The 25,942-nt window shown below is 37.7% G+C and overlaps 1 protein-coding gene across 3 annotated transcripts in view; it reads left to right on the top strand.

Annotated features, from left to right (window-relative positions):
• The window catches only part of LOC125914581 (disks large homolog 2), a 780,669-nt gene that overhangs the window by 323,354 nt on the left and 431,373 nt on the right, over nt 1–25,942 (top strand). The window contains exon 9 of one of the 3 annotated variants that reach the window (XM_049619986.1): nt 18,763–18,918. The exons of the other annotated variants lie outside the window; for them this stretch is intronic. Within the exon in view, the coding sequence (XP_049475943.1) occupies nt 18,763–18,918 (156 nt within the window). The remainder of the gene's footprint in view (nt 1–18,762; nt 18,919–25,942) is intronic. 3 annotated transcript variants of the gene reach the window in all.

Raw genomic sequence — 25,942 nt, 5'->3', positions numbered from 1 at the left:
ATCAATTATCCTTCCTTCCTCCTTTATTATTTACACTGCTTCAGAAAAAAAAAAGCTTATGTTAGTGCAGTTCTGAAACACTCTGTTCCCTAATCTCCCTTTTCTGCAAAACAAATTTTTTATAAAAGAATGTTAGATACTTCTAGGTTATTTAAATTCACATCTATCTGCCACGTTACAGCACAATAGACAATATCCTATGACTAGATGCACATCAGGGTTAGGAGTAGCTGTTCATCGTCTCGGATCTACCCACATGCCAAATAGATCTTGATCTTGATCAAAATGTATCGATCTAAATTTCTCCTATCTGCTGAATCTTTCCTGGGTTGGTTAGATATAGTAGATGGAAGGTTCAGTATTACTGATAGTTTAAAAAAGAAAAAGAAAAATCTCCTCCATCTGTTTTCATTGTTGCTGTATCTTCATTCGTTCCAGTAGTTCATTTACAAGCACTTCTTACTTTCACTGGATATACTAGTCCAGTTAGGATATCTCTAGATTCCTCCAGATAAGCCCAGAGGCCTATCCCCAATGGACCTCAATGCCAGTCACTTCACTGCTCTGTGTAATTTGTTCTCTTACTCAACACACTGGATATACTTTGGCCAAGAGTGTACAAGGGGAACTCTCTTAAAAGTCCTCAGAGCATGAACAGGAATTCAATAGACAAGATTGTCTTGAAACTGTGTTTGACAGGGAGGGAGAAGAGGTTTAGGTAATGATGAGAATAGTCTGGTAATGCCGAGGAGTATGGTTAATGTTGTCTAAGTTCTACCAATGCCAAACATTCTGATAAGTCATTTAAATATTTTTTTCCTCTTTATCTTCACAGTAGGGTTGTCATGTGCTATTTCTCACAATTGCACTAGGCTGAAAGTCAGAAAGATTAAGTAGCTTGTCTAAATCTGCACAACTAATAGGTAGTAGAGTTAGGACTCAAACTTGGTCTGTGTTTCACTAAAATGTGTTACCACATAGGAGATTGAATATGTGCACAACTCTTCAAATACACATAATCCACTTAATGTCCCCAAGATTTGAGGGAGTTTATTTTGTTGATTAAAATAGAAGCTCTCCTATAAATGGGTCCATACATTGTGCATTGTTATATTTTCAGAATGTCTTCCACTTTCCCCCTTCATGTCTCCGTGTTCCAGTCAGCCTAACTAGGTAGGTAACTAGGCTTCACCAGCCTCCCTGCCTGCTCTTGCAACATTCTTGACCAAACATGCTTCCCTCAGCCACCTCCATCTCCATTTTCACATATTTAAATCCTAGTCCACTTTTCATGGGCCAGCTCCAATAACTCCTGAGAAGATTCTCCATGCTGGGTATCATTCCCCCTTAATTGGAGTTCCCAAGACAGTCTATCTTTTCCTCCCATCACCGCTAACCGGTTTTGGCCTATTTTATCACACACACACACACACACACACACACACACACCCTCTCTCTAAAGCAAAGTGATACTTGGGGAAACAATCTATTTCTAGACCAGAATTTTATCATCCACATCACCTACATTAGTACATAAAAATAGTTATTTACTGAGCATCTACCAAATGGCAGTGATTTGTTAAGGCTTTGCACAGAGTATCTCATTTAACCTCATAGCAATCCTATAAGGTAGGTCTTAAGCCATTTTCTAGATAAGGCAGCCAAGATACAGACAACTTAAATTTTAACTTCCCCAGCCACACAGCTGAGTAAGCGGCAGAGCAGTCTTATTGCCTGAAGTCTCCTGCTCTTTCCACCATGTTCACAGCCTCTCTGTATATAAGTACATAAATAGATGTTAGATGAATAAGTAGAATAAGTAAAAAAACAAACAAAAAAAACCCAAAAAACTACAGTTGCTATTAATTTGTTTTAATTGTCATCATTTCCATAAAAGGATCCTGGATAACACATAATTTCCCTGAAGCCAACTCAATCTTAACTGGAATCTTCTTAATAAATGAATATATATTTGCATAACTGAAGGCATTTGAGATTCTGACCAATTTACATAGGGTAAATATGGTGATGCCAGTTAAGCCACCCTGTTAGTCACAACCAATGACTTGTATTGCTGCATTACCACACTTATAATACCTTGTTAGTACCGCCATATGCCATAGAAATAAAAGTTGCTCATAATTAAAGAAAAATTAGCCCTCAAGTGGGGAAATTTGTTTTCATTTGAGTTGTTTGTGAATGTGTAGCTCTTTGGGACTGAAACGAGTAAGACCCAACATAAACCCCTCATAGTCCCCTAGAATAGAAAAAAAAATAATAATAATTTTAAAATATAGGAAAATATAATTAAGGAAATCAAAATTACCTATAATTCCACCACTAAGAGAAAGCACCATTAACATTCCAGTGACTTTTCCAAACATACAGATAGACATACAGATATGCGGCTCATAAAATTGGCATCATGCTACATATACAGATTCATGGCCGATTCATATGCAGATTCTCAGCTTCAGTGATGAATAAATTTTAATGTCATTTAAGAACCTTTTAGAAAACATGTAATATTGAGAGAAAATAAAAATTTTATGTGACCATATTTCCCAAAAATGATATTCAGCAAATTCTCTGGCATATGCTTCTAATTTTTTTCCTCATTACCTATTATATAAAATTGGGATCATACTTTATCTTATTTATTGTTTACAAAAACTGGATGAAGTTTATATACTATTTTAACCTGCCTTCTTCAGTTAATTATATGTTGTGAATGTGTTTCCATGTCATCAAATCTTCTACAGCAATATTTTTAATGCCTACATGGCTATTCAATACTAATGAGCATACATGTTTTTTCCAGTGTTTTGCTTTCACAAATTTTGTGACAGTGATAATCTATGTACACCTATTGTATTCAGTTTTACATTGTTTTTGATGTTTACTTATTTTTGAGAGAGAAAGTGTGAGCAGAGGAGGGGCAGAGAGAGACGGAGACTGAGAATCCGAAGCAGGCTCCATGCTGTTAGCAGTGAGCCTGATATGGGGTTGGAAACTCCCCAGCCATGAGATCATGACCTGAGCCGAGGTCAGATGCTCAACTGACGGAGCCACCCAGGTGTCCCTGTACTCAATTTTATAGGAGTGATTCCTGTTTATGGGAGTTCTGGGTCATAGGTTCAGCAGTTTATACAACCACCACTGCATTTATTAGAGAAAATATAGATAGTGCTTATGTGTACTAACTTGGAAGGATGTCTAATTTGCTGTAAATCTAAAAAAATAAAAGCAATAGCATAATAATAGGTATAATATGATCTAGATCGAATTAGTATCTAACATTATATATCTGCGTATAGTTTTGGGCATAGATATAAATTAAGGCATAGTTACAGACCTATAATGTTGAGCACTGGGAGTACAAAAATAAATTAAGCACACTTGCTGATTCAAATGAATTCAGTAAACCAAAAGGAGAGTCCAAGTGAACAAGTAAATGTGTGTGAATGTACCACAGTGTGAATGTGTATGTTTCAAGGCAGAATATTGGCAATGTAAGGGACTTCAAAGGCAAAGGGGCCAGCTGGTCGTCAGATAAAATAATGATGGCCAGTTAAATGTGAATTTAAACTGAATTTAAACAATGATAAATAATGAATAGTTCTTTAGTATAAATATTTCCCATGCAGTATTAGCATTTATATTAAAAATTGTTCATTGCTTGCTCAAAATTCAGATTTAACTGAGCATCCTGTATTTTTATTCACTGTATCCAACAACCCTGGGCATGACCTTAAACATGATTTTATCATCACAAGAGGAAATCCTCTCTTAAGAATTAATTTACATCCACAAAAGTGACTAGAAATGGACCTGTAAACCAGGTCACTGACAGATTTCCTGTTCAAATACCAGCGATGGTCGTTTACTGAGTACCTGTGAGGCACTGTGATAAGTGCCATTTAAGTCTCATTTCATCAAATAGTCAGAAGGCCCTAAGAGGTAGGCACGATTCTTGCCCACAGGGGGAGAAACTGAGGCATAGAGGTAAACAAGTTGCCCAAGATCACATGGCTTGTAAAAGTGATGGGGCCTGAACTTGAATCTAGACAATCAGACTCAGTTTGCTCCCTTTGTTCTATTGTCTATTGCCTTTAAAATAGGAGCTGGAATTGCCAAGATGACCAAGAATATCATTAGACCCTTGGTGGGGGGGAGAGTATTTGCTAGAAAAAAAAGAGTTAAAAAACAAAACAAAACAAAACATACTGGTACATGCCCACGTTTTGCAGCCAACCTAGGTTCAAAGCCTGGCCCAACCACCAAGTCAGCTACGTGAGGACACACAGTCAATGCTAAGCCTTGCAGACAATAGTATTATAAATGTCTTAGGGTTCTTGGGAGGATGACATGATATAGAATATATATATATATATATATATATATATATATATATATATAGCATATGTGACACAGGGCCTGCCTCCTAGTAAGTTCCCGAGATATATGTAAATAGTATTTTTATCATTTAAAATACATCAGAGTGCAAAACCAAGTGGTAACCATTAAAAATATACTGTATGGGAGGGGTGCTGGGTGACTCCATTGGTTAAGCATCTGGCTCTTGATTTGGGCTCATGTCATGATCTTGTGGTTTATGATTTGGATCCCCTTCTCGGGTGCTGTGCTAATGGCACAGGGCCTGCTTAAGATTCCTTCTCTCTCCCCTCTCTCTGCCCCTCCCCTGCTAGTGAGCTCTCTCTCTTTCTCCTTTCAAAACAAATGAATAAACTTAAAAAAAAAAAAGTTTAAAAGCTTTAAAAAATTAAAAAAAAAACCTCCCATACTGTATGGGAGTTTAGAAAAGAGAAAAATCTACAATTAGTTGTGCGTCAAAAGGTTTTGTGGAGAAAATAGGAGTGAGCCGCTTCTTAGGAACCAGGAACAACTGATGTATTACATATGCAAATATAAGGTTGGTAGAAGGGGCCAATATATGTAAATTTTGAAGTAATGTGAAGCATCAACTCAACGGTATTTATGACCTCAGTCTATGTCTTGGTCTGAAATCCCGGTAGAAGTGCTTCTGAGAAGGCAGTCCTCTCTAAAGACAGCAAGGCAATGCTACAGCAATCTCTTGTTCTTATGGATGTCTTATCCTTCCTCCGTGGCCACAAGACAATCTTTATAACCTGCTTGCAATAAGAGGCCCAGAAGAGTAAATGGTAACAGCTGCATGAGATAGAGGATAATGTACCATTGCAAAGGGATGGGAAAGAAATCCATCTAAGTGATTTGGTTAAAACCACATCATCCTTCCCGTTGATAAGTACAGGATTATATTTGAACATTATTTTTCCTTCTAGGAGCTACTGTTTTACTCAAGCTGAGCTTTCTTCCAGTTAAAGGTGTAAAGTATTTTCTCCCCTACAGAGTCTGTATTAATAATGTAAAACTGGCATACAGAAATATATAGTGAAATTAACATTTTGCATTCTATTTTAGAAGATATGATTTGGCTAAACATATTCAGAAATGTTTATGTAGGTGTGAATTTAAAAACTCAAGATCTTATCAGATCCAGAAACCTTTGGTTTAGATGTTACAAATATAAATAATCTGGAAGCCTCTGAGGAAAGAAAATGATTATTGTAGAGGTAAATATTTAGTTCTGTAAGATTATGTTTTAATACCATGATTAATAGAAAGAAACCCTAGGGAGATAATTCAGCTTTGGACCTTATTTTGGGCACCTTTGTGATGTTTTCCTTATTTTTTTTATTATTCAGACTTTTCTCTTTTGTTTACAAATTTGCATCCAAAGAATAGCCTTACTTTTTTCTCTGTACCATTTTTGAACAGTACTAGCTGGAAATATGAAGGTGTGTTTACTTAGACATCAGGCCAAATCTAAGGACAACAGCGGAATGGAATGCCCAGCTCACCTCAGACCACTGTGCCCTGCCTGCATCTCTATTGAAAGGGCAGAAACAAAAGGGTCAGGTGGCTCCTCCCCCAGCGAATGGACAGGGTGTGTACTTGACCCAAAGTATGCCAATCCCAAGGATAGCCAGTGACCAGCAACATGATTGAGTAAAAAAAAAAAAAAAGTGAACTGAGTCTATCAGATTCTCTCTCAGCGATTTTTAATTGAAAGGCAGCCTGAATGCACACCTATCAGTGAAAAATGAAGCTAATAGGTAATGATGAAAAGGAGGCCACAGGGTCTATCATGAGTTGTGTGCAAGTTGATGTTATTAGGAAGCAGAAACTCAGAGCAGCAGGAACAGTGTGATGGAGAGTGTCTCATTTATAAAATGCCAGTTAGAGAAGGTCATGGCCAGAAAAAGGAGAAGGAAGTAGCACAAAGAGAAAAGGTGTCATCTTGATGGGGATGCTCTAGATAACAGTTCACTATATCTCACTCTTCCAGAGCTGTGCCATTTCAGCTTTTCCTGAGTTTCCATGCACATGTCACCTGCAGTAGCTCAAATAAGTCTCTCTGCTCCTTGCAATCAAATTTCCTTGCCAACAAGATTTTGCTCAATTAGCAGAGGGAACATTTTATCTTATTCACAACCATATGTGTGTGTGTGTGTGTGTGTGTGTGTGTGTGTGTGTGTGTGTATGTGTGTGTGTGTGTATACATATACATACAATACCTCTCTCTGGGCCTGGTACAGAGTAGGTTTTTGGTAAATATTTATCAAATGAAATGAATGAATGTACAAAGGAACAGTAAAAATTATTGAAATTCCATTGCATTCAGTGGGAAGAGCAGTAACTTCCATGACTTCCCATCACCAGTGGATATTACACTTGTACTCAAGACCTACATACCTTCTCAAATTTGTCTCCTACTCAAGCCTTTTATAAACTTCCTGAATGGGACATGTTTTTAGATTCCCTTTAACGTTGCATGTGCTATGTACTTATTACCACTTCCTAGAAACCCTCTTTTAACCCGCCCCAATCCCTACTCTATAAGGCAGTTTCTTTCATGTTTTCTTAGTTTAGGAGAATTCGGTGTTTTCAAGTCCACTGTGTCCACAGTCCCATTTACAATTTTGCACCACACTTTATTCAACATTGTAAAAGAAAGCATTTTCCTATATCATTAGAATTTTTTTGTGAATCTTTAATGGCTAAACAAGAAACTGTCTTGTGGGTATATCTTACATTTTACATCTTTTGTCTCCTTTTTGGACATTTTGATTATTTACTTTTGTTCTGATTTTTTCTTATAACAAACCACAATGAGTTTCTCTCTGTGGAACCGTGTGTCCACATTTTTATTTTCTTATTGGGATTGCACACTACAAGTAGAATTGCTTAACCAAAGGGCAGGATTACTTCTAAAACTTCTGAAATATGTTGCCAAATTGCTTTCTTGAAATGTTGTAAGGGAGTTTAACACTCCATAGCACCGGCAATATGAGTGTCTGTCTCGCCATGCCACAACTAAATTGTGACTTACCGATTTTAAAATCCTTTATTATTTTTAAACAAGCCAAGGGGTGCATAGCATTTAATTTGCATTACTCTTATTCCTAGTGAGGTTAAACATTTATGTTTGTATGTCTCTATGTCATTTGTATTGTTTTAGTGATTGGATGTTAAATGCCTTTGTCTATTTTCTATTGAAAATTTAGGATTTATCTTACTGAATTGTAGGAGCATCTTAAAAATACTGATAAATGTACTTGAGAAGATGCTCTCCCAGCTTATTGCTTGTTTATAACATCTTATTTTACTTCAGTGGTTTTAAATTTTTATGTAGTCAGCTCTCTCATCTTTTATGCAATTTCTTCCATCTATTTTATGCTTAGAAAATTCTTTTCCATCAGGATGCTAGATAACTATCATAGATATATTTTATCATATGAATTCAATTAAAAAGAAAAAAAACTCTAAAACTAGATTTACAAAAATGTAAGAATATAAACACTGTGGTAGGACGTAATGAACCTTAAATAATTCAAATCTCAAAAGCCTTTGGTCTAGCCATGACACTGACTGTGTGCATCTTAGATAGTATTTGTTTCAAAATCTTTCAGAATGCCACAAAAATACTACTGTAGCTGGACACACTCACCCAATACCAAGATATGGTGAGTCCTGTCCTCTTTAGAATTGTACTTGTTATATACACCATCGTCAAGGTCATCAACTTTCAACTTCTTATTTCAATAAAACACTGAATGAACCATTTATAACCCACAGTCATGAGAGAGCCCAACTTTGTTGAAACCCAACAATCTTTTGAAGAAATAAAACACCTTAATAATTGAAAGCTTTCAAAATGACTTTAAATGGTGCAGCTTGGGCTCTCCCATTTCTCTCCTCAATAAGCAAACATAATAAAATATACTGAGAGTGATGTTAATATATAGAAAATCATGAAGTGATCCTACTTTCTGTTTTTAAAGGTATATATTTATAGATTATGGTACATAGACTATTGCCAATAACAAATTACTTATGTCCCAATGATTTGACATGATACCACAGCCATGAATCATACAAGAAAACAGTTCACTATGAAGGTGCAGCTACAAGTTAGAGTTGGAGATGATATCTTGTTAGAGACAATGAAAATAATTGAGAAGTTCAGGTGAAGAGTGCATCAACCTGAAGGGCTATGATTGAGCATCAATTACCTTTCCAATATCAGGAGCAAAATGAGTCTTTAGAAGGCAAAATTATGCAGTGCCTTTGGTGGTACTGAAAACCACAGATTGCTACTATTTTGTTTTACTCTCTTGTAGAGAATCCACAAGACATTAACCAGCTAATTGGTGGACTACCTGATAGGAGAGCCTCATTCTCAGAGGCTAGGCAGTCCTGTGCACATAAGTGCCTGAAAGTAATAATTGAGACAAAAACAGAATAAAATGGTGATTACCAGGAGTTGGGGAGGGTGAATAAGAGTGATAGTATTTAAGGGTACAACCCTGTAATGAGTGGTAAATAAGCCGTAGAGACCTAATGCAAGGTATAACGAGTATAGACAGTAATAGTGTACTATAATTACATAATGTGATAAATATCACTACATCAGTAATCACATTACAGTATATCAATGTATCAGAGTAACACATTGTGCAAAATGTTACATGTCAAATTTATTTTAAAAAATAAGCAACAATAAAGATAATATTGGCTACTATTTGGTAAACTCACACTGAGTCCCATGCACTGAGCTGGGTGCTTTATGTTCATTCTTTGTTTCTCACACCCGGCTCAAGCCAGCATTACTCTCCCCACTTTACAGATGAAAATGCTGAGTGAGGGTCAGGGAAGTTAAGAAACTACATTGGGTCACCTGGGTGGCTCAGTCAGTTAAGCATCTGACTTTGGTTCAAGTCATGATCTCACAGTTTATGGGTTCAAGCCCCATGTCAGGCTCTGTGCTGACAGCTCAGAGCCTAGAGCCTGCTTTGGATTCTGTGTCTCCCTCTCTCTTTGCCCCTCCCCTGATCACACTCTGTCTCTCAAAATAAAGGCTGAAAAAAAATTAAAAAAAAAAAAAAAGAAATTACAGACCACTGAAGGTAAACTTGGAAGAGCCATAGTGAAACCTAGCTCTGTTTGTTTCCACTCACCACACTGTTTTGTAATAACTTACCTCTATGTATAATTTTACAGCTTGCAACTTTGTTGGTATACAGAGAAGGCATTTTAATATCATTAAAATAAAGAAGCTATGTTTTAGAAAAGTTAAGGAAGTATAATGCAAATAGGCATCTAGTCAGAGGCAGAAGTCCTGATGGTACTTAGAATTAGGTGGATGAAGGGGCTCTTACAAACGATCTAGACCAATTCATTCCCTGTATCTCTCTATTTTATTCTTTAAGCTGTGATAGCACCTTCACCAAATGGCTAATATTCTTCTTCTTGCTGCTCAGTGTAAGAGAAGTCAGCCTCTTCTTTAATCCTTCTCATTATAATGTCCAGTTTACCTGCTGGGCCATGTAGTTCACAGCCTGGTTCTGTATTCTCTTTTATCCCCTAATTACTTTTAGGCTCCCCACAATTTTGTCCTTAAAACCAATTATCCCAGGCCTAGAATTCAATCCTTTTTTTTTTTTTTTTTTTTTTTTTTTGCTTACTTCTCCAATTCCTTGGCCCCAAAACACTGTATTGTATGTAAAAGGGGACATGGGGCACCCTTGTAAGGTTAAAAAACAAAAAACAAAAAAACAAAACCTTTGCCTCCAAATTATCCCAAGTAATATACCAGATTCTTGAGCACCCAAGCCCTTAGCATTCCAGCAGCCATCATTATATGGTGTGGTTCTGTGACCTGTATAGAATATAAGCCTGGATGCTACCTTTCCATTTAGAGCTGCCAGGGAAGGCCACAGCAGGATAAGGGTTGGAAAATCTAAGCAGTTTTCAGATTCATCTATATCATTCTATATGACAGATTTATGGTCAAAAGCATTCAGATATATAACCCAAATCCTTCCTACTGCAATTTTAGACACTTTTTTTTTGAGAGAGAGAGAGTGTGTGCACAAGAGGGAGAGGGGCAGAGAAAGATGGGAGGACAGAGGATCACTGCCGTGAGCCTGATGTGGGGCTTGAACTCATGAACAGTGAGATCATGACCTGAATCTAAGTTGGCCACTCAACCAACTGAACCACCTATGTACCCCTTAGACTCTTCCTTTTAACTCTAGCTCAGGAAAAGAGAATAAAAAGTACCAGTCCTTTTCCCCACCCCTCCCCCCCACAGATTTGTTTCATTCCTATGACAGTACCTCACTCATACATTCTTACAATCAGGAAAGCTATATAGAAACAAAGATAAATGAGATTTGGCCCTGATCCTCTGAGAGCTAATAGTCTAGAGAAAGAGGCAGCCCTGTGCACCAAATATAACAGTATAATGAGGGAAAGGCCATGCCTGAGACGGCTATTGGGTTTTGAAAGCAGTCTCTTTAATGGAGACTGGAAAACTCAATAAAGTGAGTCACTGTTACTGTTATTTCTAAGGGAACAAAGTCGTATCCATTTGAACTACCTTCAGGTGCTATACAGAGGAGTATTCACAATCACTGTCATCACTGTGTTAAACATTTATTGTCTCTGATATGGAGTTCTGACTAGGGTGAAGCAAGTAAAGTACCACATCAGGCACAAAATTTAAGGGGGCACCAAAAAACTCTGTAATTAAGATAATATTTTAATGCTAGGGTGCCTGGGTAATTCTGTCGGTTAAGTATCTAACTCTTGGTTTCAGCTCAGGTCTTGATCTCATGATTTTGTGAGTTGGAGCCCAAAGTCCAGCTCTGTGCTGACAGCACAGAGCCTGCTTGGGATTCACTCTCTCGCTCCCTCTCTGCCCCTCCCTTGCTCACATTGTCTCTGTCTCTCTCAAAATAAATACATAAACTTAAAAAAAATAATTTTATGCAATATTTTAGGAAATAAAATTAATGCAGAAGAATTCATAATGAATAAAATTTTAAAGACAGGATCAGTTAGGTATTGGTCTCAGGTACTCTGGAATCACATACGGGGTAAAGGTTTTATCTTTGTCTTTGAGTGGCATAATTCGAGGTGATCTGAAAAGGACAGTAAAAACAAACAGAGTGCCTGTTTTATTTTTACTCTTTTGATTATAAGCAAGAGATATGACCTAAGCTCCCATAAAGGAATATGGTGGGAGGTGGTAGTTGATTTTCATCATACAAGTAATATCATATGGGAGCCAACAGAGAAATTCAATAGCATGAGCCCTAATAAGCCCCTTAGACAGTAAACCCAGATTGTTTTCTAGATTCAAGGAACCTCTAGACGCTTTGGCAACAAAATTTGGGAAGCTTCCGTCTGGCTCGCTATAAATAGTGGACACAGCTGCAGCTACCCTCTACACGCTACCAGCTGATAATTTCTTTTTCTGCCCCTTTATTCACATTTAATAGCAGAATCCAATGGGCCTAGGCTTTTTTTTTTTTTCCTCCCCAACCCTAACCCTGCAGGTCCTACAGGTTCTAGATGCAAAGGCAGAGTCACACTCCAGGTCTAAGTGCTTTGGCTAAGTAAGGGACTGAATCAGGTTGGAGTCAATGGGGCAAATGGGAAGAGGCAGTTGCAGACAGGGTAGTTTTTCTTAGAAGAGGGTTAGATGAAGCACCTCTGTCTATACCATCATTGTGGATTAACAATTGAAAATGCCGAGGAAGCTGAACACATAGCAAGTGCTAATGGACTTCAGAGAAGAGAGGTCGCCAAGGGCCAGGGGTGCTAATTATATGCTATAAGAGCCTGCAATTATAAACCCATAGATATGCAAATAAATGCTGATGGCTGAACACTGGAGACTACAAAGCCATTTATCTATGGCCCTGATAAGTGGACAGCAAGATAAATGATTTGTTTATAAATTCACTCACTTAGAGATTACACTAGTATCTCTAACTACTTTTCCCCTTTTCTGGGGGCATTAACAGAAAGAAAAGAAACAGGAGGTGCCTCAGATTGGATTTTCATATTCATTACCTTCTGACCTAGGCAACTTTGGAGGTTTATAATAGGATAAACAGGCTCTTTCAATTTGTGACTGGCTAAGTCACACTGCCTGAAGTCATTTCGCCATGGCACTTCTTCACTGAATAAATGTGAAGTGATGGTGGCATCTGTTCCTGCCACCCAGATTCCAATAACAGCTCGTAACCTGGTGTTTCTTGTCTGTCTGGTGGAGAGGTCACAGAGAATATGCACTGCAGGGAAATGCTAAGAATGTTGACTGCTGGCATTAAGACTTCTGGACCCCAGTCCTGAGAAGTCTTCCTGGAGCCCCATGCCTGTGAGGTGACTCTTGTGGGAACAGCAGGCAGGCATTGCTGTGGCCAGGCTTGCAAGTGTACGAAACCTGTCCCTGGAGATTGAGTGAACCATGTACACCAAGCACTTAAAGCTGCCAGTTTCTGATGCCATAGGGGTTTCTGTCCTTCTGGATAACCTGTGAGAATTAATGATGGCCCAGGATTTTAAATGTACGTAGAAGATTGAGAATAACTTAGGACTTCCTTGAAAGAGCCAGAAATACTTTTTTTTCATTTCTCTCAATGGAGAATGGTTTTAAAAAATCCATTTATTCAAAGAAAGATTTCTCAAGTACCTACTGTGTGTCATTTCCTATGCTCAGACTATAGCTTATAGCACTTACTGGGTATGTACTGTGGCCTATATAGTACATAACACATGGTAGAATCTTAGGACAGTAATGAATCTGCAGGCAGAAATCTTCCAATATGAACTCAATTTTTAGGCCACTCGAAAGGACATTCTCACTGCTATTTTTAATCTGATTGTGTGGTTGCAAGAGAACATTGTGAATATTGCAAGAAGGTTCTGTCAGGTTTGTCAAGTGTTTTGTTATGTTTTGACGTTTTTCATCTACCCATCTTCTGAGATACCAAGTCTTCTCACAATTAAACTGGATTTGAAATGTCTACTTGATAGCCAGTGACTGAACAAAACATGTAAATACATAAAGGATGAAAGACTGAACGATAGGTATAAATGAGCCTGCATTATCAGTAGCTGTATCTCTGCTTTGATCAGACTTTGAATCATGAGTAATTAAGCCTGGGCAAGGAATCAACCCACCACAAAAAAATTCTGGAAGTGACTGCAGGCAAAGATAAGAGGTCCTCTTTTGAAAATTCAAGTTATCTAAGCCTTCCCCCGACACCAAATCTACTAAATATGTGAGTCATGAAATAATATTATGACTATAAAATGATTCCAGAAGTATATAGGTAAAGGTCTTAAGAGTTCAACACTGGACAAGGTACAGGACCTTGTCTTGAATTTATTGTAGTGTTTAGGGAGTAAATTTTTTCCTCTTAATTTACTTGAGTATAATACATGTAGGATTTTTTCCTTAATACATATATTTAGCCAGCTTTGATTCTGATAATTTGTTTCAAAATATAGTTCTACTGAGGTGAAAGGACTAGAGAAAACTGGTAACATCATTTTCTTGATCTGTCAACAGCAGACTGAGAACATTAAATCAGCCCTCCTAGGCACAATGTGAACTGAAATGACATCATCATGAAAATATTTTATGACCTAAAAGAAGTCATCAGTTCCCTTATTCCTATTTATTTATTTATTTATTTTTATTTTTTCAATATATGAAGCTTATTGTCAAATTGGTTTCCGTACAACACCCAGTGCTCATCCCAAAAGGTGCCCTCCTCAATACCCATCACCCACACTACCCTCCCTCCCACCCCCCATCAACCCTCAGTTTGTTCTCAGATTTTAAGAGTCTCTTATGCTTTGGCTCTCTTCCACTCTAACCTCTTTTTTTATTCTTCCCCTCCGCCATGGGTTTCTGTTACGTTTCTCAGGATCCACATAAGAGTGAAACCATATGCTATCTGTCTTTTTCTGTATGGCTTATTTCACTTAGCATAACACTCTCCAGTTCCATCCATGTTGCTACAGATGGCCAGATTTCATTCTTTCTCATTGCCACGTAGTACTCCATTGTGTATATAAACCACAATTTCTTTATCCATTCATCAGTTGATGGACATTTAGGCTCTTTCCATCATTTGGCTATTGTTGAGAATGCTGCTATAAACATTGGGGTACAAGTGCCCCTATGCATCAGTACTCCTGTATCCCTTGGGTAAATACCTAGCAGTGCTATTGCTGGGTCATAGGGTAGGTCTATTTTTAATATTTTGAGGAACCTTCACACTGTTTTCCAGAGTGGCTGCACAAATTTGCATTCCCACCAACAGTGCAAGAGGGTTCCCATTTCTCCACATCCTCTCCAGCATCTATAGTCACAGGTGTGCTCTCTCTCTGTCTCTCTCAATATACATACATACATATACATACATATATATACATATACATACATGTATATACATATATGTATATATACATATACACATACATATATATGTATATATACATATATATACACATATATACATACATATATATGTATATGTATGTATATGTATATATACATATATATGTATGTATATATGTGTATATATATATATATATATATGTATATATACACACATATATACATACATACAGTGCTTAAGAATAAGGGAACTGATCATTGGGAAACAAATAACCCAATGATCAATTCCCTTATTCTTAAGCACTGTGCTGGCAGTTTAGATCAGTTAATATACATATATGTATGTATATTGAGAGAGACAGAGAGCACACATGTGCATTTATAAGTAAAGGGGGAGAAAGAGAGAGAGAGAGAGAGAGAGAGAGAGAGAGAGAGAGAGAGAATCCCAAGGAATCTCCATGGACAGCACAGATCCCAATGTGGAGCTTGATTTCACAAACCATAAGATCATGACCTGAGCTGAAATCAAGAGTCAGATGCTTAATGGACTGAGCCACCCAGGTGCCCCTACATATAATATTTTTTAATAAAGACACAATGAGTTCTCTAAACAGTCACAGCCTTTAAACAAAGCCAGAAAATAGAGTTCTTTATATTTTTCTGTGTATACAAAAGGTGACAGATGTACCTCTGACATAATTGAATGTATCAGGCCCTTATGGTAGACCCTATCTATAGTTATCTCCTTGTTTTAGATTATCATTCTTACATTTTTCAGGAGTATATCTGTTAACATGAAATCCTGTTTATATAACAAAAACACGACACGAGCATAAACATATTTTATCTCACATAAAAGAAATCCAGGGTAGGAAGTCCAGAAGTGGTAGGTTTTTGCTCGTTATCATCAGTGAGTGACACAGTGACCATTATGCTCCACTGTCTATGTTGTTTCTTTTTATCCTCAGGTTGCTTCATGGTCCAAGATGACCATTGACGCTCCAGCTATTATATTTAGGCTCTAGGTCAGTAGAGGGAGGAAATGGGAAAGAGCAAAATCACAGGGGTCCTAGCTAAGTCAGCTCCCCTTTAGGCAGCCATCAGCAGAATCCCACACAACACTTCTGCTCCAGTTACCTTGGGCTGAACATTTTCCCTGGGCCACATTTATTTACAAGGAAGGCTGAGAAATAAAGTTTTACTACAGGAAAAGTGACTAGTGGAAAATTGGCTTTCACTTAATAAGAAAAAAAAAGAGTAAATGGATGTTTGGGAGACAATCCAGCCATCTCTGCCACAGCAACTCTTATTGTAGAGTGGAAAATTTGGAGAGTGTCAGGTCTTCTTGTGCTAACTTACACAGAATAATTCCCAGAGAGCTCATACACTCCTCCTCCTATCTTATTTAATTGATATTTATGCATTTTATTAATACAAAGTCTTTTCAAGATGAGGTTTTGTGTGGATAACCACATTTTTGGTTCAGACAAAACTGTGATCTCTCAAGCCAATTTTCTTTTTTTTTTTTTATGTTTATTATTTTTGAGACAGACAGAGACAAAGCACAAGCAGGGAAGGGCAGAGAGAGAGAGAGGGAGACACAGAATCCGAAAAAGGCTCCAGGTTCCAAGCTGTCAACACAGAGCGCTACAGGGGCTCGAACTCACAAGCAGTGAAATCATTACCTAAGCTGAAAATGGAGCCATCCAGGGGCCCTCAAACCAATTTTCTTTATCTGACTGGCATCATGGGTCTCTCTGTTTCTAAAACCATCAGAAACATACATAAATCTTCATAAAGCTGAGCATATTAACAAAGCAAACCAGATCCTTCTCAAAATTCAAGAACAGTATCAGATCTGACTGTTTTAAAATACATATTTCAGTGGATAAGTATCTTTCCTTTTACAGCACTTCACATAATGTAAATTACTTATAAAAACTGTTAAAAAAAAACCCACTTTTTAAGAATGATCTTGCAGCTGCTTTTTTTAAAGTGCTGGTGTTTGTCATTGTGAATAGTGTGAACTCTATATAATTGATAAACAGAAATTGACAAACTAGGTTTTTCTGAAAATGGAACACTTGCCTGAACAAGAATACATACTAGCTTCCGTAAATGTAATTTTATTAGTCACTGGGATAGAACAAGCCAACTTCATTATAAAGCACCTGATGTTACCACTGGGATATAGTTATTCTGAATGACAAAATAAGCTTCTGGATTACTCCTGTCCACTCCTCAGCCCTTCTACAGGTCAAGGCATCTCCTGTATGTCATGGAAGGCATTGTGTTAGGGAAGAAATTAATTCTCTAGATAGTACATCTAAGCCATGACTGGCCCACAGTAATGCTATAAATTAGGTAAAGTTTGTTCTTAATGCTTTGCTTGTCCTCTTTTCTCCCCTGTTCTGTTCAGGAAGTATTGACTTGGCAACTATAAGATATTAGGGAACAGTTTGAGGTCTGGATCTACCGAAACTCGGACTGTGCCTTCGCTGAGTTCACCACATACACTTCCCATACCTTTGCTCAGGGATAGGGCCACCACTTGTTGTCTCTGATGTCTCATGGCCCCAACGGGCTACTCTCTCCTTCACCTGGGTCTGGCCCTGTGGACATTGCCCTGTTTCCTATCCTGCTCCTTACCTTCCCACTCAGACTTCTGGATAGTTCTTCCATTTACATTTGGATCTTTTAATTCTTACCTTAAATGGAAGATATTGGTGGCAATATCAGACCATGTGTGAGAGTGTGGTATAGGGACGCCTGAGTGGCTCAGTTAGTTGAGTATCTAACCCTTGATTGGCTCATGTCATGGGCTCACATCATGATCTCCTGGTTTTGTGGCTTTGAGCCCCATGTTGGGCTCCACACTGACACTGTGGAGCCTGCTTGGGATTCTCTCTCTCTCCCTCTCTCTGCCCCTCCCGCACTAATACTGTCGTCTCTCTCAAATAAATAAACTTAAACAAATATTTTAAAAAGAGTGGAGTATGGAGTTATCAGATTTTTTTTTTTTTAATAACCAAGCACTTTGTAGTACATGCATGTTTGGCTAAAGTTATAGCTGAAATTTATCTGATCTTACTATGCATGTTTGTAACAACTAAAAGATGTTCCAATTTTAGATAATGTTTTAGTGTCCCTAGATTAATTCATTTAGTAGAGATTTTACCAAAGTGATTATCATTTTGGTAGAAAACTCTGAAATTGTTGGGGGCAATTTATGAATAAATATATAGAGGAATCACTGAGATCATGTAAGCAGTTAGATTTCTAGGTAAAGCCAAGCTCCACACCCCCCAAAACTGCAATATAAGTATGCCAAGTTTTGTCAGTTTATTCATTTGTATATGAATACAAGAAATATTTATGAAATGTGGACTGACTCTATTTTAAGTGGTTAACAAAATAAATGTAGCCTCCATTCTCATAAAATTTAGTGTAGTGAGAGTGATAATAATAGATTAAATGCAACAAACAAGATTAGTTCATGCTCAGAAAAAATATTATGAAGTATGAACAGGGTGCCGTGACAAATAACAGAATATCCTGACCAACGGGTTCAGGAAGGTCTCTGTAAGTTTACAATTAGGATGAGACCCAAGTTTTAAAAGGAGCCATGTTAGAGAATCCCAAAGTTTGTTATTTCAGACTGCATTATCCAAAACGGTATGGCATTTATAAATTGGCTTTGACTCCATTGGCATTGACTCCAGGTATGTAATTTGTATCTGGCATATGAACTTTCATCATGCCCAATGTCAGCCAAAGTTTTGATTTCTAAGCAGAGATACTGTTTCTTAAAAATACTTTTTCTCCAAGGCTAACAAAACCTAAGGCTCTATCTGGGGTGTTCCTTTTTGCATATGGCGAAATGCTGCTAACTGCACAGTTGTTCGGTGCGTGTGCTAACCGTGCATCTCTTTCTCTTCCTCTTGTATTACCAGGCCTCCGGAACCTGTTTACAGCACTGTGAACAAACTGTGTGATAAGCCTACTTCTCCCAGGCACTATTCCCCTGTTGAGTGTGACAAAAGCTTCCTTCTCTCAGCTCCCTACCCCCACTACCACCTAGGCCTGCTCCCTGACTCTGAGATGACCAGGTACTGCATGCGCTTCCTCACTTCATCTTCTCAAATTGCATGTGCTTCCACAAGGATGAATGGGTAGAATCCACCTCTGCTCACTTTTCTTGCACGTGACATCTTCCTCGGTGGAGAGATGTTCTGCTCCTTTGGTGCAATGGGAGAAATTAAGAACATTGCCTTTTTTCCCCCCCTGGTGTGATCACAGAGCACTCAGACATGATCACATGATATTCCAAATGTTCTTGGTTCCCATGCATTTTTAAAAAGGTATTAACTATATTTTTCCAGAAGAATTAATTTTGGAATTTAATTAGTTCTATTTTCCTCATACAGAAGCATAAAAGAGCATGTACACAGTGCATTTTTAATAATGCTTAATAAGCACTTACTATGCTCCAGGCATAACAAAGCCTAAGAAGTAGGTACTGTTATTGCCATTTAATATTTTAACAAAAATATTAAATTAATACCACTACTCAGTTGCCTCCTTAAGACATTAAACATCTTGCCCCAAACTACAGAATTAGCTGGTTCTATCTAACCACAAAGAATTTTAACCTTTATGGTATGTTAGAGTAGGTATTTACCACATTCTCTTTATTTAGTTACTACCATTTTATGTAAGAAAACAAAAGTTTAAAGAAGTTAACTCGTTGCCCTCAGTATGATTTTGCAAATAAATGCTGAGTTCAGATTTGACTTAGAATGTTTTGAGTCTTTCCACAACTTTGTAAACAAACCATCCTAAGTCTAAAGGTGGAGTATGAGTCTGCATCAGTATTCTAAAGTATATGTATGCTAAATAAGAAAACCTCATCTTTACACAATTGTCAAATTCCCAGAGAGAGGACAATAATAAAAGGAGAATCTGGTGTTCCATAAGGTACTTCCAATTCTGTTTAAATCAGGAGATCTCAATCATGATGTTCCTACATATAATGAGGTGCTTATCTACTTATGTTCTCAGAATACCTTTATATGTCTTCATAATACAATTAGGACTGTGAAAATATGCATTTTGGAGTAATTCAAAGTGCAAATGGATAGGTCAAGAGGATCTCCTTAGAACATCATCTCTGGTTTTTTGTTTTTTGTTTTTTTCCAAAGAAAAAGTTAAAAGTCAATTATTGGTCTTTCTAGAGCAGTTAAATAACAAATTTAATTATACATAACATCTCTAGACATACATGAGAAAACATTTTTGGCTACATAATCAGCTAGGGCATTTTCACTAATTTGTAACAATTAAAGCCTAACAGCATTTAAAAATGCTTTATAAATATTAATTAAATCTTCTTATATTTTTAACAAATTATAAACACTATTTCTTGATACATTGAACCAGACAATTTTGATACAAAGAGAGCCAAGATACTATAGCCATAGGGAAGTGAGAAGGTACGCACGCACACACACCTACAATAATGACTTCCTGGTATTTAGGCATCTGTAATCAGCTGTGCAAAGTCTGCTACCACTTACTGAGCTCTCCTCTGTGCCAGGCATTTTGTTAAGTACTTCTTAAGATTTATTTCTTGTAACCCTGATAGTCATCTTATGAGACAGATGTTATCAATATCTTCATTTTACAAGTAGGGAAATCGAGGCTTGGAAATCACCTGACATGCCCCAGATCATCTAGGACTAAGTGGCAGGGCTGGGATTCAAACCCAGGGGTTCATTAGCACCTGCATCAGCATAGGCCTGATGGCAGAGACATTGTTGCTTGCTGGAAAAATTCTCCACCCATTTAACTTTTTCTCTCCTGTCTCTATTTTTATCCTGCCTTCTCATCTCCCTTCTGACTCAGTGTCAGTGGATCTTTTTTTTTTATCCATGCTTTTTTTTTGATAACCCTAAAAGTTGCATTTCTTGCATCCTACTGGAAATTTTGATGCATCCCTCTCTTAAAACTCACCAATAAGCAAATTGCAGAATCCACCTTTTATGTAGATCTACCAGATATAATTCTTGTTCAGTTTACTTTCTGTAATTTATATTATGAAGACTATGGGGTTTCTTTTTGTGTTTTTCCCAAATTGAGATAAATTATGGTATAATGTGGAATATGTCTTTTTCAAATTACATACCTGCAGTAATCCTATATACCAGTCTCCAACCCTCACCCTCCATCACCCCACTGGGAATTCTATTTTCTAGTCTAATTCTGTCCCCTTCTTTTTCCTCTTCCTTCTTTTTTCTTCCATAGTTTATCCTTCATTTAAAAAAGAAGTCACACGCATTTACATATATAATCATCTACATATATATACATATATGCACCCATTTTAGTGGCATTGTCATCAATACACTGACACTGAAATTCTTGACTTCACCCCACTTTGCTCCCCTTTCACACTTGCCCAACTCAGCAAATGGCACATTTACCCATCTCATTATTCAAGCCAAAACTTGAGATTCATACCTAAACCTTTTCTCCCTCTCACCCACCAATCTGTCTTCAAGTCCTATTGATTCTACCTCCAAATGTATCTCCAGTCTATTCACATTCCTCTATGTCTATTTCCACCACTTGAACCCAAGCCTCTATTATCTCCCACCTACATACAATAAATAGCCTCCTAGTTGGTCTCACCATTGCTGCTGTTGTCCTCCTGATTTATGCTCAGTGCAGCCCAGGTGATCTGTTAAAAATACAGATCACATCTCTTTCTCTTCTTTTGCATTAGTCTAAAATGCAAAGTCACTAATACAGCATCCAAGCTCTGCATGACCTAGCCCTTGCCTGCCTCTTAAACATCTCATTTCACTCTTCCCTTTGCTGATCACACTATTCACATTCACAAAATGCACTAAATCTCTTTTTATTTCAAGTGCTTCACAAATGCTCTTTCCCCAAACTGAAAAGCTCTTCTTACACTTTGCCTTGTTAACTTCTGGTCATCTTAGATGGAAGCTTCAATTGCACTTCCTCAGAGAAGCTCCCTGAAAGAGAAAATCTGGTCCCTATTATATTGTCTTCCTTTTTTTTTTTATTCATAAGACTCAAGCAATTTATAATTATACATTTATTTGTATGATTTTAAAACCAAACTCCCATGTCACACTCTGTGCTGCAAGCTCACTGAGTTGAATTATGTCTGTTTTGTGCACTGCTTTCCCCCTAACACTTAGCACAGTGTCTGGCACAGCAGCAGCTCCAAGCTATCGAGCAACTAAATAAACATGGAAACAAGATCTGCAGACAAGCAGACAGATTCCTGTTTTGGGAACACATCATGGTTAAAGCTGTGCTTTACTCAGGTCTTACTGGATACATAAAACAACCCCAGAAGTGAATGAATCTATGCATGGGCACAAATAAGAGCAGAGTAGAGCTCACTTTGTGTGAGCACTTTCATCTTAAATTATCTCAATGGTCAGTATATTATTCATGCATTAGGTAACTGTTCTTCTTGAAAACTGAGTAATTCCTTTCAGAGATTATAGACTTCCTCTGCAATAGAAAACACCACTCTGAGCACATGTTTCTTGAAATGCAGCCTTTAATTCAAGGGAAAAGTTCAAGGATTCTAGTTCCATTTATGACACCATCGCTTGCTTTTTCCTCTGTGACCTTAATAATCTGTAGAATCTCAGAGGTACATGAATACTTAGAATTAGATAGACAAGCTCTTATTCAACTCTATAATGATAAGGAACTCAAACCACTATCTTCATGAATGTATATCTTCTCTACGTAGATTAGAATGTATGTTACTATCATAGATTAGAATGTGAGCTAGCCCTGTGGAAGTTAGCATGTGAAACCACCCTTATTATGTGCACCAGCTTAATCCCTAATCAGCATTCAGAAGAACAGAGGCCAGTCAGCAGAAGCAAGGGGAGCCAATCATCTCTATTCTGTGCATTTCAATAAGAATACCCAAATTTTCAGCACTTTGATTTGATAGCAAACATCCAGGAATGAATTAATTGTATACACAATTACTTCTGTAACATCATATAAAAGAAGACAGAGAAGTTGAAAAGGAAAAGTCTATAAACAACTTGGCAAAGTGTCGGCTCCTAAGGCTGCAGATTATATTTAGAGTAATTGACTTTTCAGACCTTATGAAAGCAAGAAACAGCCAGAGCCAGGAATCAAACTAAAATTTGGAGCTCTATGAAACACAAATGGGATTGCTGTGGGGCTTCTGCTTATCCAGTACATCTTTCTCTTAAAAAAAAAGTTTTTGATGTTGTAATTGGTTTTTCTACTTGGGAGAATGGTAAATTATTCAGCTTTTGATATTCCTAGGACAAGGAGAATACTATTTTTGTTTTCTCAATACATATGGCACATTTTCATTTGTCCTTTCACACAGGTGGTCCTAATTATTGTTGTTTTGTAGTTGATATACAGATACTGAGATAGAACAGATGAAGACTAAAGTATATTGGCAGATTTGGGGTAGGAAGTGGACTCTGAGATATTATGTGATCATAACACATCTTCACTCATTGAAGATTATATATTCATGGGATTTCTACTAGGTTCCAGGCATTATCCTGGATGCTGGGGACTCAAAGGTGAATAAGATACCATCCATCCTTTTCCTCAAACAGTTCAAAGACATGTAAATGAAGAAGTCATTGCTGTGCATTATGATGTTTATAGGCTAAAGGCTCTCAGTTTCTGTAGTGTTCCTAATCTTAAAGTAACTAAAATCAGACTAGAGTAAGAGGTAGTGATAGAACAAGCATGATCTTACACTGTCCCTTCTGCACAAGGTGCACATACACACAGAAATGTTCTCCACTCATACCTTGTTTTATCAATTCCTGATATTTGTAAGAAGCTATTTATGGGAAACTTACCATTACCTTCTCAGCGGTCCATTTGCAAATCTAGCTTATAACTATTTTCTACAGAGCTTGGAATGCATGTATAAGTCACTCCCTTTGTAGAAAAAGTTGGCAGCCGCAAGCCATTCCCAGCCTTGGAACATAGAGCAGTATCTTTGTCTCTCAAGACCTCAGCCATATGTTATGGTGGCTTGTCTTTGGCAAGCTTTCTCTCCTTGCAAAATCATAGAAAATTTATGTGGGCCTTTAATCTTTTAACTGTCTCGAAGTCTGTAAATCCAAAATCAGATATAACTTCTAGATATAATAATGCTATAATAGAATACATGAGTCTCTAAAGGTAAAAAGGGTAGGAACTATCTAACTTTGGCTCTGATTTTCTTAAAGTCTTCGGAAAGATACTGAGCTCCTCAGTCAGCGAGGGAAGAAGTGTGTTCAAAGTAGAAGTACAGCCCAGAGTTAAGCCCCACAGTGTATAAAAGTACACTGCACTCTGGGACTCATGGTGTTACCATGTGGCTGAGGGCTGTTGGATGGGTGATGAAGTTTTACAGTTCACAGGCTGCTGCAGTTTGTAGAGGACCTTACTTGCCAAGCTGCAGATTTTTGACTTTATCCTGCAAGCAGTGAGGAGCTGGTTGAAGAGACTTAAAACTGAGCAAGGACATAATTTGATTTGTGTTTTTAGAAAAATCACTCAGTCAGCTGTGTCTGAAGGCAGTGAGATTAGTTAGCATATCCACCACAGTTGAAATCATGAAGAACTAACCTGAATCTGTAGAGAGAAACGTAAATGGATTCAGAATTATTTAACAAATGAAATAGGTGGTACTTAGTGATTGACTGTTGCAAGGGCAAGAATTTTCTGGCTTGGGTTATTCACTAGCTGATTATATCACCTCTTTTCAGACAGTGAGCACTCTTGTGCTCAATAAATGTATTTTTTTCACAATAAATGTATTTAAACGTAAAACTCTGTGGAAAGAAACTCAACGGAAGGAAAGGAAGGCAACATATTCTAGAAGGTCTCTTCTCTGTAGAAGGAAACTCAATGGAAGGAAAGGGGGGCAAAATATTCTAGAAGGTCTCTTCTTTGAGGTGGTGGCAACCTGATGGCATTGGGGAGCTGGGGAAATATGTCCAGACTGTCTAGGTTTGAGGCCTTCCTTTGGCCATACTAGTCACTTGGATGTAGCTAACCCCTTCATCTTTCTCAGAACCCCATTTCACTCATCAGAAAGGGGAGGATAATTCTATCTGTGCTGTTCTCATCATAGGATTATTGTAAGGATCAAGGTAAATGGAGCAAGTGAATTTTCATCGAGGCACTATCTACATTAGTCATTATTAATTGTTTCCATATGCTCATTCTGTTTTCAAGCCTTTTGCTCATCTATATTTATGTTTAGTGCTATCACAATGAGGTGAAAAATATTTGTTGGCATAGGTAAATCCCCTGAGACCATAAGAAAGCTGTTGATGCTGATTTTATCACTCTTAGCAGCAATCCTTCTTGTTACCATAGGCAAAGTCACATATTTTTCCTTTTATTAATACATGTATAGGCTCCCTGTAAAATGTGGCATATGTCTAAAGCTATATGTGACTTCATGCTTCTATGAGATAATTTTCCTTTTTATCTACTCAGGTAGCAGTATCTATCCTGCATGTGCCTTTTCAGGAATATAGACAAAATAACCCTCTCTGAAACAGATTAGTAGCTAGACACTTTACAGATATACCTTATTGTTTCTTTTTTTTTTAAATTTTTTACATTTATTTATTTTTGAGAAACAGAGTGAGACAAAGCGTGAGTGGGGGAGGGGCAGAGAGAGAAGGAGACACAGAATCCGTAGCAGGCTCCAGGCTCTGAGCAAGCAGTCAGCACAGAGCCTGATGCTGGGCTCGAACCCACAAACGGTGAGATCATGACCTGAGACGAAGTCAGATGCTCAACCGCCTGAGCCACCCAGGCACCCCATCTCATTGTTTCTAAGAACCCCAACAATCTTGCAGAGTGTGGGTTTTGATCTAGTTCGAGGAGGGGCCAGGATTCTAACCAGGGCACACCCACACCCAAATTTACGCTCCCGCGGAGGCTTACTCCCTCTCTCACATGCACACTGTGGCTTCACACTCGGTCCTCCACATTGCCTATGCACTCCACCACCAATCTGCAGATCCTGAAAGAGAATTGAATGAGCAAAACCTTAAGAGACTCTTAAATACT

This window comes from Panthera uncia, chromosome D1 (genome assembly GCF_023721935.1).
Source record: "Panthera uncia isolate 11264 chromosome D1, Puncia_PCG_1.0, whole genome shotgun sequence".
Classification (NCBI taxonomy): domain Eukaryota; kingdom Metazoa; phylum Chordata; class Mammalia; order Carnivora; family Felidae; genus Panthera; species Panthera uncia.
Note: the sequence above shows the minus strand (reverse complement) of the source record. Positions and strands in the feature narration are given on the sequence as shown.